Below are 15587 nucleotides of genomic sequence, written 5' to 3'. Positions count from 1 at the left end.
AAGAAGACGGCTACGTTGGGTAGCAAGAGAAGGTAACCCGACTCTGCAGTAATCATGCGTCGTGAATAGCAAAACTTAAAACATACCACCCGCAAGACCCCTGGACAGCGTAATGATCACCCGTCCCACTTTGCAGCAAATCTGATGTCTGCAAATTTGCTGCTGCCATTGAACTTACGTTGGAGATGCAATGGAAAGTCGGATCACGATTACTTCAGAAGACCGAATTGTGTAAAGATCTTTTAAAACTTCCTAATGTGAAGTGTTGTGTCAGACCAAAGCGATATAAAAACCCTTAAAGGATGTTAAACAGAGTTTATAAGTTTTACTTTCTATCAATGCGCTGCTTAACGAATTGAGGGCATTTTAAAGACAGGTTGATTTTCTGCGGCTTCACGGCTACAGCAGGGAGCCATTTGGCGTGTTATTTGTCTTTTCTCGGTTTCGGATCAGGACCATACTTTGCCTCTTAACACGTAATTTTTGTTTAAAGTTGCCCCTAGATAGGTTGTTTTATCATTTCCGCAGAGAGTGGTTTTATTTAAAATGAAGTAACGCCATGATTTCCGGTGCCATATACAAGTTTCTAGTAGTTAAAATGGTCCCATTATGCTTCTTTGTCCTAGGACGCCTCGTTGTTAAGCATAGGAATAAAACGGCCTGCTAAGCACTTTAGTTACGAGCAAAGTCAACGTCTTCCATCCCCGGCACTAGACAAAACTTAAGGCCTGCACAGTAGGTCTGGCAGCTACTAAGGTGACGAAGATACCGTCGTCTCGAGGCTTTGACAGGAATTAGGCCCAATATTCGGCATGAAGCGGAGATACTAGCATTTAGAGAGAAAAAAAGCGCAAAGAAATTAAAAAGAGGCGAGGAGGTCAAACATTGTAGATCTCGACTGGCTACACGGCAATGGTCGAAGGGAAAAAGGTATAAGATACGATGGAAACGGAATAGAGGATAAGTGCATTGCACAAGTGAGAGAAGAACGCACTGCCTATTGCCCAAACCGCGACGGTCTTAAGAAGCGAAACCTTCTGGGCTAACTACCGCGGGGATCATTGTTCCGAGTGCCTTTGATAGCCGGCTAGTGGGCGCCCATTAAGGCAGCCCAGTGCTGTGCGGCTCTTTCTTGTTTCTTCCTCGTTAATACGAGGCCACAAAGAAGGTACACTGACAACTGTACAACAAGATCTACAGGCCTCATGAACAGGGCTTTCGACCATCCCGGTTGCAACGGAAGCATGGTGTGCTGCTCCTTCCCAAGCAGCAAGTAAAAGCAACGGCACATTAACAGAAACGAAATAAAAAGAGCTGAATGTGGCGCCTCTACAACATAAACGCTCGTGCTGAAGCCGAAAAAAATATTTTCTTTACGTTTAATAACCTTATTCCGCATCTCTCTTATTTCTCGTGGCAGACACAGGGAGCTGCTCTGAAGACACCATAATGCTAAAACTTGCTCCGAAAAAGAGAAAAAGACAAGTGTTACGCATTGCTCATTTGGTGCGTGAGAATCAATCTATTCTAATGTCGCAAGTCATTAAGGACAAAAGCCGAGAGAGGCGACAACATGTGTTCTCTGACAGTTGGTTCCCAAAGCGAGAGACTGGAGCGACTAAACAATCACTGGTTTCCTGGAGGGCGCGCTATTACTGCTTGTTTACTATTATATTTTCATTGTGGGAGCCCAATTCTGACATGGCCCCCTAAATGTAGAACTACACGTCTGCTTCTTCACCACTTGCCGCGAGAGCAACTATTCTTGCCTCCGCCATCATGTTTGCTCCGTTGAACTACGGTGCCGGCTGCATCCGAAAGATTACGTTGTTCGTTAAAGCTTAGTAACCCGAGTTTGGTTTGGAAACGTTGCATATTTACGTAAAGAGTTTCAGGCGACGCGCACGTAATCACTGCCTAGTGCGTTGAGAAAATGTTACCCCGGTCAACCCAGCTGCAAACCTGTGTTTTCCAAAACTCCGTTAGCCAACGAGGCACCCCAAATTAACGCCTTGGTAGGTTGCGCGGTTGTCGCAACAACGAGGTGCCGGCGACGATTGTGAGGAAATTTTAATTAACCTTTTCAACTACAGACAAATAAAACGAATCTGGGACGACAAGAAATTTTTATACGCGGCCATTAGCGCTTCGCTAAGCTGCTATAACACGGCGAGGAATTCTTCACGGCCGCCGGTCCCCTCTCCTTAGCGTCAGAGGCTGCGGAGACTGAGCCCTCTTAGCGGCAGCGCATATGGTTTTCCAGGCTGGCGTGCTAAGTCCGGAGTAGTCCCGCGACAGTTTTGGAGCTGCCAGGAGTCAAGAGATTAAGCGGAACAGCGAAATAAATTAGAAGCGCACGCTATCGTGAGCTCGGGTGCGGTCCATCTTGCGCGCTAATTACTTTGACCGTCGAAACGAACTCGTAATGAATTCTGAGCCGCTTCAGAGGAGTCGAGTGTCGGGTGAAGGAGTGAGTTTCTGGAAGAAGACAGCATGGCGAAGGAGGAGGCGGATAAGTAAGGCGTTGATTTACTCCGAGCTTATGTGTTCAGAGGTTCTTAAAGCTCGCCACTGCCTAAATCTGAACTTATACTGCTCACTCATAGGTTTGGTTGATTTAGGGGAGTTGAACGTCCCAAAGCGACTCAGGTTATGAGGTACGCTGTAGTGGAGGGCTCCGGAAATTTAGACTACGTAGGGTTCTTTAACGTGCACTGACATCGCACAGTACACAGGCCTCTAGCATTTTGGCCTCCATTGATATTCGACCGCCGCGGCCGGGATCAAACCCGCGTCTTTCGGGTCAGCAGCCGAGCACCGTAACCACTGAGCCACCGCGGCGGCTGTTCACTCATAGGATACGAGACTAAAACTGTCTAGTACTGCACTAATATGGCAGGTAGATCGGCTTCTGCACAACACAAACGAAGTGAACAGGGGAAAGGGGAGCCGCAGGGTGCATAGCCAACGTTACGACAAGAGGACTTATGTCCGTCTGGGCCCTGACGAGGACAAGTCCTATTGGCTAAGCAGGCTAAGGCTGCTCCCTCCCTTGTTCACTTTATTTGAGTTGTGCTGCATTAAGAAGAAATAAATGCAGATAAGGCATGCCTGTGATTTTCTTTTATTTCTCAAGCATAGCGGCCGCAATAACCAAAAAAGTCTCCCTTCCTGGGCTGCCAGCTATGAGAATAAATTTGTTTCCGTGGAGGAGCCACTAACCTTTATATATGTAGACAGTCGGCCGGAACTCGATACTTGACCGCAGAGTTACGCTGTGTTGACGGTTCGATGAGCCGAATCTAGCTTCGGTACTGCTGCTGCGAACCTCGTTACTTTAGCTGTCCCTGAAAATATAGACGCTGGCGTTCCGTCTCATTACTTTCGAAGCCCATTCGGCTTGAGATGGCTTTCTGCCCGGAATCCTTCGTCGTTAATTACTGAGAAGCCAAATCTAAACATGCATATAAAGCAGAAGCCGATGTTAAGCGATAGCTTCCACTTTCAGTCATGATGGTAACTTGAGCGCTTGTGGACATTTTTGTTTGTCCGTTTCAGTAATATTTTGCTTTCCTGAGCATGCGACGGCAGTCTGAGTAGCCCGGCTCAAATGGTCATTACTTGATGAAAACAACTGATATTTTTTCGACTTCGTTGGTGCAGTCTTTCACAATGCGCAATAAAGCGTGTAGCTGGTAACTTTCCTGAGGCCTTAAAACACTTTCATTAAGGCTTGATTAAGAACGGCGTGCACAGCACGCTTTTCTAGCTACAGAGTTCGTTAGCTCGGAAATGAAGATACTGCTTTGTACAAAAAACTTAAGATGGAGTCGTACTAAGCGCAACTGCCAGGAGGAATGCTATCACTAAACGTGCTTTTACTAAACTCTGAGCCTTATTAGAAGGCTTATTAGAGCCTTATAGAGGCCTGTGTCAATTTTTTTACATCATTGCTAGTGCTTTTTTGTTCCCTTGCTACATTTTGTTCATAGCTAACTCAAAAAACAGCCTAAGGCCGTAATAGTGTTTTTTATGATCAAAATGCTTTCATTCTCTACGGGGAGTTGCGAGGCTCTGTCAGTGACATTACTTACTTTAGTATTGCCAGTATTTCAGTATTCGCAGTGCCGAAAAGGCAAAACCAATACTGAGTATTCTACGGTGTCTGTGGTTTAGCATAGTATCTTAACATAATCAACTTTTTAGTGATATCTGCAGATCTGACATCTCTAATACGCAACCTCTTCAGCTAGACTCCAAATATATCCTCCTATGTTTTTAGGCAGCCTTCACATTCCCTTCACGAGTGTACACTTTAAGGGTGCTTGGCGCTGAACTCGGACGTTGAACGTGTAGTGGGCATTACGCTCTCACTGGCATTTCTAGGAGGTCAAACTTTTTCATATGAGTTGTTCTGGAGAAGAAAATACAAGCCATCAAAAGTTCTGTGTAATATATAACGCTCTACTGTTATGCCACCATTTCGAGGAAAGATAATTCCAGTTTCTCCTGCTGTCTTTGTTAGTGGTTGGTTGGTTTAAGAGGTTTAACGTCCCAAAGCGACTAAGGCTATGAGAGACGCCGTAGTGGAGGGCTCCGGAAATTTCGACCACCTGGGGTTCTTTAACGTGCACTGACATCGCACAGTACACGGGCCTCGAATTTCTCCTCCAAAGAAATTCAACCAAAGAATTCAAATTCAAAGAAATTCAAAGAAATTCAATTAGTACCTTCCGAACACAAAGCGGAGGGACGCAAGAACACATGCGGCGCAAGAAGAAAACAAAATTAGCAGTGCCTGTTTGTTTATACTGGCAAAATGGAAAGTTCCAAATTTTACCGCTACTTAAAGTGAAGCGATTAGAAGGAGCGAGAAGCACATGTATATTACATCCTTTGTCTTGTAAGAAGTACCAACACTTTGTACCTTCGTTATTTTTTTTCTAGCGCTTGAACCCCGTCCACCTCGTCTTATTTCGGTGAGTTCCTCTTTTTAAAATCATTTAAGAACCTCTAAAGTGCCGCTGAATTCAAACCTTCTTGCAACGCTGTTCAGGAAACGTATTAGAGTGGTTCTCAGTGAGCCTATTTGAACTCAAAGGCGTTCAAGAAAAAGTACCTAAACGAGGTTTGCCCCAAGTAGTCCTTTGTGCCCGCCTGACATCGCTCCTCTCGAAGCGGAACCTTCAAGAGATGTCTTTATTTGGAGCACAGCACTGGGGGGTCCGGTAAGTATAACTATGAGCATGCACAGGTGCGGACGAAAGAAAACGGAGCAAGCTATTGGCTTCTAATATTTTTCACGCGTTGCCTAATTCAAAATGCCAGCTATAGTGCTATGGTATGTGCGCGCTAGTAGGGGATGCTAGTGCAATTCATCATCGATAAACAATGTTTCTTTATTTCTGCTAGGGAAGATGTGCAATTACATTTTGAAGAGAACAGATGTCTCAGTTTACTTATGGCCGCATCTGTACGTACATGTTTACAGAGTATTGGGCGTTTTTAACGTGTCACTAAAACCAAAGCACATCTTTAAGATGTTCTTAGGTTCTAATAACATGTAAGGTATTTTCGGCTGCTTTTTTCCATTGACGATGGCGCTTCACTGCGGCTTCATAGACACTCACAAGCCCAGATTTCATGTTTATTAAACTGTCTCATCTCTTCCCTGCTTTCTGCGCAGTAAGGGGGTCTTTTCTGCTAGTCCTTGCAAACGAAATTGAACCCATCTACCATTGTAGATGCAACTATGTACAAAGAATTTGTTTCAGTTTGTTGTTTGTTACATGTTGCATATCTTGACGATAAGCAGTTCAGCCGCTCACGGCTCATGTCGCATTTCTCGCGGCGCGGAACGATGGCGCTTATTGTAATTTCTTAGGCAAGCGCACTCACTCGCGGCGTTAATATCCGCCTTTATAATATGCGCAATGTCTGCATTAACTCCTGGTACTTGAGCTGTCGCAGCTGCCGAGCCGCTTTATGGGAGGTGCACAACGTAAGGCTTCCTTCTGAAGCGTTTAGAAGGCCCCGTGAATTCGATTATCAGACGTAGAAAAGGCAACTTGATATGAGACCTCTGGACTGTATCAGCAATGCTCTGCCGGCCGATCGTAATGGGAGAAAACTGGCTTTCATAAAATATTATTGGTTAACCAAATTTGGCATATGGTGAGTACCCCAAGAAGTAATACGGTAATGCTACGTTTCTTTACTAAACCTGTTAAGATTTCTCACATTCCATGAATCGTACTAACAGGCTGACTGCATCAGCGACGATGCATGAAGTAGTTAAAAACCAGAAGGAATTTTGAACAAGCGGTCAAATAAATGAGCAGAAATCGTAGCGCTGCTAGAAACGGGAAAGACACAAATAAAGAATTTCGGCTGCTTAGTGCTGATTGAAAATTCGCTTCTGAATGGCTTCAAACTTCAATCCAAGCCTTGTTCAAAAGTAGTATGATTGCATTTCCAGCGAACTACAATTTGCCTTTCTCAGAACGTATTTAGCGTCATCAGAAGTATTGTGGTGTGATCCTCTACAATAAGGGAAGAACTTAAAAGCAAAAATTCAAGTACCTATAGTGCTGGAATGGAGCATTCGCGAATATTTTGTTTTTCTGTTGGGCTCCGCGTGAATAAATAAGAAACAGTGATACATAAATCTGTAGGGCATCAGCTTTTGAAGCGAAAACAATTTATTTAAATAAAATTTGAGAAAAGTTCGGACTTAAGCTTTGCTATTAGTATGTGCTCATAGCGTTCTAATTTTGAAATTGCAGACATAGCCACCATAGTGAGCATTTCTTCAGGTTTTGTTGATGTCAAGAATGCTTTATTCAGTTTTTAATTTGACATATTGAGCCCTGTACCGTTCAGAGGTCGTCGCATAGTTTTTTTTGAACATGGACTATACTTAGAAGTAAAAAACAGCGACTGTGTTCGATGCACCACTTTGAACATCCTCAAGTGGTAGAGAAGGCTTTGGCAGTGTAACTTTTCTTACACGAAGAAGCACGAAATGTAGCTGAACCACTGCTATTTTTTAATTTAAGACTTTCCAAATGACTTAGAAAGAGGCCACATGAAACCACACTTATGAGCAGATTGAGACCACTGTTCATTTCTATCACGGACAGATCTAGACTTTTCGATATACCTCAAATTTTGCGCAAATCTCCTAATCACAAAAGTGTCGACGCAAAAACTTCATGCAGTGTTCGTGCTCATTAGCCAAGTCCATAAAACTGGCGGATACCTAGTCTAAGCATTTTAACAACAATAAAGCGAATGGTTCCACGTCAAGTCTCAATATGTCGCGCCTATTGAATTTCTGCTTATGCACTTCTAACATTTGTTCTAATCCCATTTCATTAAAAAAGTCGGTGCAATGTGTAAAGTGGACCTAATTAAGTCGGTGCTTTCAAAGATCGCCAGAAGAAATTCCACGAGGGAACGCTAACCTTCTAAACCTGCACACAATCACTTAAGTCCTTTGCTAGCTCCTGAATGTCTCTACGCTGTTCCAGTCTAAAACCAGGCAAATTGGCTCCGTGGGCGTTAGTCTTTCAAGAAAAATTAAACCAGAGATAATGGCTCAGGGTTCTTTTCTATTCAGCATAATTAAGCTCCATCTGTGCATTAGACAAGGTGCTTAAGGGGAACGCATGAGTGCTCAGAAATAATGAGCTTAAACAATGAGATCACTCTTTAAACTCCGCTAGATTTGTTTTGCACAGAGTTAAGCTGAAAGGCGAACAAAATAAAACAAAGGGAGCTTATTCGGGATTTCCTGTTCCCTGTACGTTCAATAAAGCTAGTGTTAGGCGCCGTAATAAAAACTCCCAAACCCATGCAGCAGGAAAAAGCGAAGTTTGGCTTTCTGCTCAAAATAAAGAGCAAATAAAAGAAGGAAAGAGAAAGGAAGTACCAAGCTTTCTTTCCGAGGCAACGACAACAACAGCAGCATAGAATACAGGGTTCGTTTGTTAAGCTAGCTGGCTATTTTGAATTGAATTTATACAAAAATAAACATTTGGTTAGCAAACATTTGATCATACGGATGACATTTTGTGCTGTAGTGCCTCAGGCTAACTATGCTACGCGCTTAATTATTTGCTTTCACACACAGCAGCCCACTAGAAAACTTCGCTGATGTTGGAGTTCAAAACGTTTTCGAAGAAAAACCAAATAAACACGGCTGTTTCCCCTATTTCTGCGATTTTGTACTCTTGTTCCGCTCGTTTTCCTAACACTGTATCCTTGCGCAGTGAAGGTAAAATCAATGGCAATCAAAATCAACCAGTTTGAATGCCGACAGATTGAGAGAGGGAGTAGAAAGGAAGACGGGCAAATGATTTTTAACTCAACTCACTTTAATGAAGAAGCGTGTCCCTGTTTACTTTTGTTCAATGCCTGTATTGAGCGGTTTTTAAAAGGCGCAATAAATTTTTTTGGTAGAAAGGAAATCAAGACACATTCATCTTTGAAACAAAAAGAAGTGTTTTCTAGCGGTAGTAACAAAACGATACCGTAGCATGGAAGCGGGGAAACAGCTCGACGCGACACGGCACAAAAAGACAAAAATGGTTGGAGAGAAGAGAAAAAGGACAAAAACCTAAACGATAGCAACAATAGCGTGGCAGAGAAGCCACCAACCCTCTCAGAGCACTTTAAAGCGGCTATAGCGGCGACTATAAATGTGAAACGTCAATCATTTTCTTTGTATTTCGCCAATCGGAAAGAGGGAGTAAATACTAAAGAAAAAAATCCGCTCGGAGACAGGCTGCCGTCCCTAGCATGGCGCCGTCTCAGCACCTACTTGTAATTTCTCCAATTTGCTTTACAATAAAAGTTATAAATAAGGAAGTTTTCCTAACCACAACTCCCTCTAGACCGAAGCCGGCTTCACTTAGCCTGAAACTGGCAAATTCTTTCGCGCAGGTGTTTAAAGCTTCCAAGCTTGCGTAACTGCGTTTGTTGGTTATTACTGTCTTAAGAAGCGTTTGTGCGATTCAACGGAAAATATTGTGCTTGAAGACAATAGAGATAGCGGTATAGTTCTGAGGGGAGTGAATAATATTCAAATTTATTTTTATCATTCCACTTCTGTCTTCATTTCTGTGGTGAACTCGCTATTACATTAAAAATGTGGGTGATATTTCGGACAAAGGTTTTGTTGGAGTTGTTATGCTTACAATACCTCACATCTGTTTACGTCATCTAAGGAGGTGTTCATTTCTTTAAGCCATGATTTTGTGCTGGGAAGCATTTTTCATTGAGCAGAAGCTCTCACGCATGTATTTTAACCAATGTCATTTCTTATACTCTACTTCATCAAGTGGATGAAACGGCAAACCTGCCAGTAGTGCCTTTTTTACCTCGAACAATCTGGAAGTTTCGCAAAAAGTAAGTAAAAATTGTTTGCATTTTCAAAGAGGAAGCCAAATCTTCAGTGATTTTTATAGAAAAAAAATTGTTGCATATTTCAAGAAATAAATAGTTTCTATTGTTCTAGTAGTTTCTATAACTAGTTTCTATGTAGTATTTATGCTTCCATATACAAAATTTTACAAGCCGTTTTGTTTTCCTGCAAAACAATAGCTAACAGTAGAAACTTCTTCAGCCTCTTGATGAAGCTGCTTTAACACAGTGTTACGCCGCTGTGATCGGCCGGAGAGTGGGCCCTCATACTTTTGACGAGATAGCTCAAAAAAAAAAAAAAAGGCACTCGTGAACTCCCTCATCTGGCTCACAGCTGCTAAGCCAGCCGCTTTTTTTTTCACTTTACGACGCAAACGGAAGCTGGCTCGTGCTGAGCGCAGTTTCCGAGCAAGCGATGAATAACGGGGCAGTGTTGCCTCGCGTGGCCACCTCCTCTCAACCCGGGAGACACGCTAGCGGACACATGCCGATGTCCCACGAGCACACGTTGAGGCCGGATAACGGACACACTGTCAGCCATGCGCAGAGGGGCCTAGATAAAACTTTTGCCCACGCACTAACGCCAGTGGCCAAGTGGGCGCCCCGTGAAGCGCCGAGATATAAAACTCGAGCGGGACAAAAAGCGAGACCACGACTTCACGACACAGCGCACCCGAGAGTAACAGTGGCAGCTGTAGTCGCGAAACGCAGTGGGAACGCGTCGCGTGTGTTGCGGGAGAGCCGTAATCATCATCCTTTTTTCCCGACTTGCAAAAACCAGAATGCGGCACCCAGAGCGCGCGAGAGGAAACGTAGTGGGGAACGCCGCGGTAAAGAACTAGGGTACCGAGTTTGCGTCAGCGGCGTGGGAGCATGACACTGGACGAGATTTCGGGAAGGCAGGTGTAAATGAAAAAAAAAAGTATATATATAAAATAGATGGCAGATGAGGAATAAGTCGCGGGCGCGAGAGAGGCGCGTTCCAGAGAACGACGCGCTGGAAAGCGCGCGAAAGAAGCGGCCAGTGGAAAAGAGAAACAAGAAAAAGAAGGAACCTAAACAGTGGGTACCGCTTTGGCGGTTTGCGTTCTCCTTCGGCGAGGGCCCCGCCTTTTTGGTTCGCTTTTTGGAACACTGCTACTACTACAGCGGCCTGCCGCTCCGGCGATAGAAGCCCAGGGCGCATGCGCTCGGAGAAGAGGGGAGGGTGAGAGAATGACGTGGCGAGTGGTAGGAGTGGGAGAGAGCCGTGCCGGAAGAGCGTGGAAGAGGTTGGGAGAAAGGATGAGGATGCCGAGGAGGATGACAGCGCGTGCGTGTGCGCGCGCGCGTGTGTGTGTGCGTTTTCGCGTGGTGGTGGCGGCGTGCGGCGCTCAAACTCGCAGGGTGCCGAGGAGCGGCGGCCACCGGTCCGTACTTGTCGTGGTGCGAACACGCGGCCTGCGCTCCGGCCCTGCGTCATCGCTCTCTCTGTACATCGGCGGTGGGCTCGGTGTGCATTGCCCGACCCTTCTGCCCTGCTTCTCACCTTCTCACAGGACCACCCTCTGCTTCCGACTGCATCCCACGTGTGTCGCCGTACTTTCGCTCTCCTCTCCCATGGTGCGCCGTGGTCACGTGGTATCCTGACTAGCGGTGGCGGTGTCGCGTTCCATTCATTCCATGCGTCCTCCCGCTGAGCGGCTGCTGCGTGGTGGGGACAGGTGCATGACACTGCTGGGACCACTCGTGGTTCGCTGCCTGCTGCTGCTGCTGCTCGCCGTGCATGCTTCTCTGGCTCAGAGGTGAGACTGGCGACGAGAGTTGCACTCTCACTGGATGCACGTTGTTTCTTTTTTGCGTGTAATGTTTTATAAACCAAAACCGAACGCTATTACAAAAGTGAACAATGTAAAGCAAGCTTGTTGCTTCCGGATCTAAGAACACCGAAGATTTCTCCACGCTTCAGTTTTATGCAGAAAGAATGTGCAGAGAAGCTGCAGACAAAGCGATGAGATTAGCTCCGTAGAACAAGTTACTGGTGCTCGCGCCAAAAAAGTGACAACGCCGAAAATTACCCGATGAAGAGCAGGAATCTCGAACTTTTCTGCTTCATGATGAAAAAGGTGGCAGCTCCTTTTCTTAGCGTGTGGTGTTAGTTTGTTCAGATGCGATAAACAAAACAGATAAACAGGAGTGCCAGCTCAGAAAAAGTGTTGAGGCACTTTCACACGTTCTGCGTAGCCCTCCGTCACTTCATATACAGTGAGTTCGTTTTCAGACACTTTGGTTACAAAAAGCGTTGGGCTTTCCTGTGCTTGTTGTTTGAAACTAGTTTTGAGCGTTTAATAGTGTCCAAAAGCGAGCTTCAAGCATATATATTCTCAAGGAAAACACCTGCAAAGAAAAGAGGTGGACCAGTTTTGTGCCCCAGTCGCGTGTCCGTTTTTGCTGGCGCTGTTTAATGCCTGGCGCTTGACAAATGTACTCCGCGTTCAGAAATATGCCGAACATATTTTTTTACACCATTTTACGTCAATGTTGCCTGCCTTTCAACATTTATGGGGGTCGTTTCGGAGAATATTTTCCGCAGCACTTCTTTATGGAAGCCGCACATAGACCACCCTGCATTTGGCAACTGGGCGAAGTAGTTTCGTTCCGCGAGGCACGCTCGCTTTTTGAGCAATTTTGGAAGCGCTCTTGACAAAGTAGCATCTCTGAAGAGAAGTATGCGAACGTTCCAGCACAGTGTAATATTTCATGAGCCCCGTCCATCGTGTACGCAGTCCGAAAGGCCTTTGTAACACATCGCAACCTGCATGCCCACGCAATTGCATTTCCCCGAGCCATTTGGACGAGCTCACCGCCTGAGTGCGGAGACGCGTAAGGGAAAAAAAAATTGGAATGTAAAATGGTTTTTTGCAGTTGCATTAATTTCCCGACGTTTCAACTTGGCGTTGTGGGCGGCGCGACGTGCTTTGAAGTGCCTGGCATGTACAATTTTGTGCTGAGCGTGAGGCAGTCGGTTCATATGAAATGCATCTACTACAGCCTCCCTGCCGACGAAAGAGCGCGCTTTCTCTCTAGAGGAAAGGAATTAGGAGCAGACGCATCTACAGGGCACTACTATACGGTTTTATGTCTTGTTATACACTAATAGTTCCGGCCACATGCTCCCCTTAGCTGCAGTTAATAGTTTTCTCCTCAAGTACAGTACGTCAGACCTGCGGCTGCAACCACGTGTTAGGGAGCCGTAACTGTTCATATACTCAAATGGAAATTACTCCGGTCTGGCAAGAGCGTCCGTTATACAAACGTTTCTGGTTGGTTAACTAGCCATTAGACTCCTGCGGGAGTTCATGAAAGGCGGGTTTTACGCTGTACCTCATGTTGGCTCGAGTTATTTAATGACCTTCGCTTATCAGATCTTGCTGGAACGTTATAATTCCTTCAGCATCATTAAGAGCTTGCGAATGGCCATCACGCATTTCTACTATGCTTTTGCACTAATCCAGACGATTTTACTAACCTGTGGCACTTGAAATCTCGGGGTCTGTTATCAGTTCCAGCTTTAAATTGTGTCTGAATTTTAAAATTTGTGTAATTAGTATAAGCATCTAAGAGAAAATTAAGGAAAAAGTCATAAAATTTTCTTCTTCCTAAAACTTGATTTTGTGGCTCTCTCTGGGTATTACGTTGATGTTTTGTCCGGCAGCACACGACACATTTGTCACTGAGGAAATTGTGTTTAAAATTTTTCCCGTCCCTGAGTTCAAACTAGTAACGTCTATACGGGAATAGACTCCGTGATCGCCGTTATGAAGTGCATGGTGATGTAGCCTCGCCTCTGAGATCTACGTAAAAAATTTTGTGTCGACGTGCCACTGTTACTTGTGGAATCCGTCATTGACTACGACACCTGTATTTAAGTTTTTGGTCCTTTATGCCTTATAGCAGCTCCGTTTTCAGAGAAAGTAGCGCATTTCTTGTCAACGCGGTAATCTGGTGACACAAGCTAACAACTTCTTTTGTTCTCAGTGTCACTTAAATGTAGCGTCAGTTCTGACTCCATACTCACTTATTACTTGACTTTATTAGAAGAGGCTCATGGAACGTTCAGGTCGTGAGTGCTCCCGCGGAGAAACATGTCACCATAGTAAATGAATCGCGGGAGAGTAACCGAACAAGGTGAGAATATTCCCTGTCATTAATTCTTACCTTCTATCAGCGCCTGTAAAACGCCAACTACAGTCCTTAACGAGTCATGCTTCCCCTTCTACGCGGCTGAAGCGTGCCGCACCGGACCCCACGCTCTGAAATTGCAAAGATCGATATTCCGCCTTTTCAGTAGCTTAACCATGGGAGCTTAATTTTGACCAACGGGTTACAACTGCAGGCATACATTACCCTTCGTGTTGTTTCCTATACCGATATTAACCTGTCCTCGAGCCTTCAAGTTTGCGCTGTTCTCATTAATAATGCTGGCTCCACATTTCTGCAACAGCTCCGTGTCGGAGATGTATCGGGGAAAACGGAGTCCCTTTCGCAGTGTTGCATGGCTGGAACCTCGCCCGTTTCTTTTCCGGCCATTTGGAATGTGACCCAGGTCGGCCTAGGTCAGGAGGGCCTCGAGGGTCGGAATGCGGGTGCTTTCGAGAATGTGGCATTAGCCGCCATTTGACCCACATAAACATAGGTCCACTGGTTGTTGCTTTCTTTATTTTTTTGCGGGATGGGAGGGGCCTTGTGGTGAAGCCCTGGTATGGTAGCTATCTCCCTGTCAGTATAACTGGGGGCTCTTATACCCATCTCACACGGGAAAGGCTAACTCCCTTCATTCAAGGTAGCCTTTATCTCAGGGACTGCACTCACATTAAATTTCACACTAAGATACGTAAACTTTCTTCCACAGCCTAGCAGCCTGGGAAAGAGCGGACAACCTCTCTAACTGCTCTGCAGAACAAAGGCGAAAACTACGCGGAAAAACTGTGAAAGCATTGCGTTGCGTCCCTCTCCCTAACACGCATACACACGGATACCCATGCAACTGCTGCCCCGCCTACCTACGGGGCAGCAGTTTAGTACGCCGTCAAATATTCCGGGTAGAGTGCAGAGAAAGCTTCCCACTGAAGCCTCTCAAATGGCGCAGCCCCGTTGCTATATACTTTGGGTCGTAGTGCTGTAAGTCATCGCGGGAAAAATGTTTTTGTTGTAAATTACACATGACAAACGTAATGGCTTAAGCCAGACAGATCACTATTCGGAAGAAGACAATGCTACAGACAGTTTTGTCGCAGAATTCTTCCGCAGCATTTTCTAGCGGCTCGGGACACTAATTTTTATTTATTTACAAAATACTGCTGACACTGAGTCCAAGCAGGGTGGGCAAACAAGTCAATCAAGAGACAAAAAAAAACGCAACATTTCAAAAGAGAACACAATATAGTAAAAATTAGTTAAAACTCATGGGACTGGTTTAACTAGCTGATTCCGATCTGTTATGCGTGGAAAAAACAATACGCGCTGAATTATTTAACGGTGCCTGAAATTTCCTCCGTGTATTCCGGCATTAGAGTAGAGACACAATGAGGGATGGAGGGGGGTAACACAGTGCAGGCTAATTTGAGTAGAAAAAATTGAGTTCACAGGCACCTGTTGCACTACTCAACGCGGAAGTGGAGAAAACAATGTATGGCCGCCAAAAATATAAATTTATTACCAATTTTATTGTCGGCTAGTACATGTGAGCGTGAAAAGTTTGTATGTATTTACACACCTGAGAGAATAAGTATTTATGACACATTTCAACGGCTTTAACTTAAATGTATCTAAATACTGTATGATTAACGTTCTCGTTGTCATGGATGCTGTGGTTTTTCATGTACTATTTACTTGTCATATTCCATAGGCAAGTACTCTCTTCTCCTGATGCTAGTGGTTTTCGTTAAAAGGCTTCATGATGAATGCGTTCTTTGGGGGCCTACTTAGCTGTCAGAGTAGACGCGAGCGTAAGTTTCATTTCCGCAGCCCGTACGTTACCTACATGGATACTGAATGGGGAACTCAGAAGGAAGAGACTAGCCCATAGCATATGATTGATTACCTTGGCATGCCGTGCCTCAAATATCCGGCGCAGGAAACTATGAAATCACTATTTGCAAGTCCAAACTGTGAAGTGTATC

General features: G+C 44.9%; 1 protein-coding gene across 1 annotated transcript in view; it reads left to right on the top strand.

The window, feature by feature from the left end:
• The first annotated feature begins 10788 nt into the window (after positions 1-10788).
• Positions 10789-15587, top strand: part of LOC149339246 (glycine receptor subunit alpha-2-like) — a 68555-nt gene continuing 63756 nt past the window's right edge. Inside the window, exon 1 of the mRNA XM_089550434.1 lies at positions 10789-11210. Coding sequence (XP_089406560.1) covers positions 11089-11210 — 122 coding nt within the window. The 5' untranslated portion in view covers positions 10789-11088. The remainder of the gene's footprint in view (positions 11211-15587) is intronic.

Source organism: Amblyomma mixtum, chromosome 6 (genome assembly GCF_055824585.1).
Source record: "Amblyomma mixtum isolate Tamu chromosome 6, ASM5582458v1, whole genome shotgun sequence".
In the NCBI taxonomy this organism is placed as follows: Eukaryota; Metazoa; Arthropoda; class Arachnida; order Ixodida; family Ixodidae; genus Amblyomma; species Amblyomma mixtum.
Note: the sequence above shows the minus strand (reverse complement) of the source record. Positions and strands in the feature narration are given on the sequence as shown.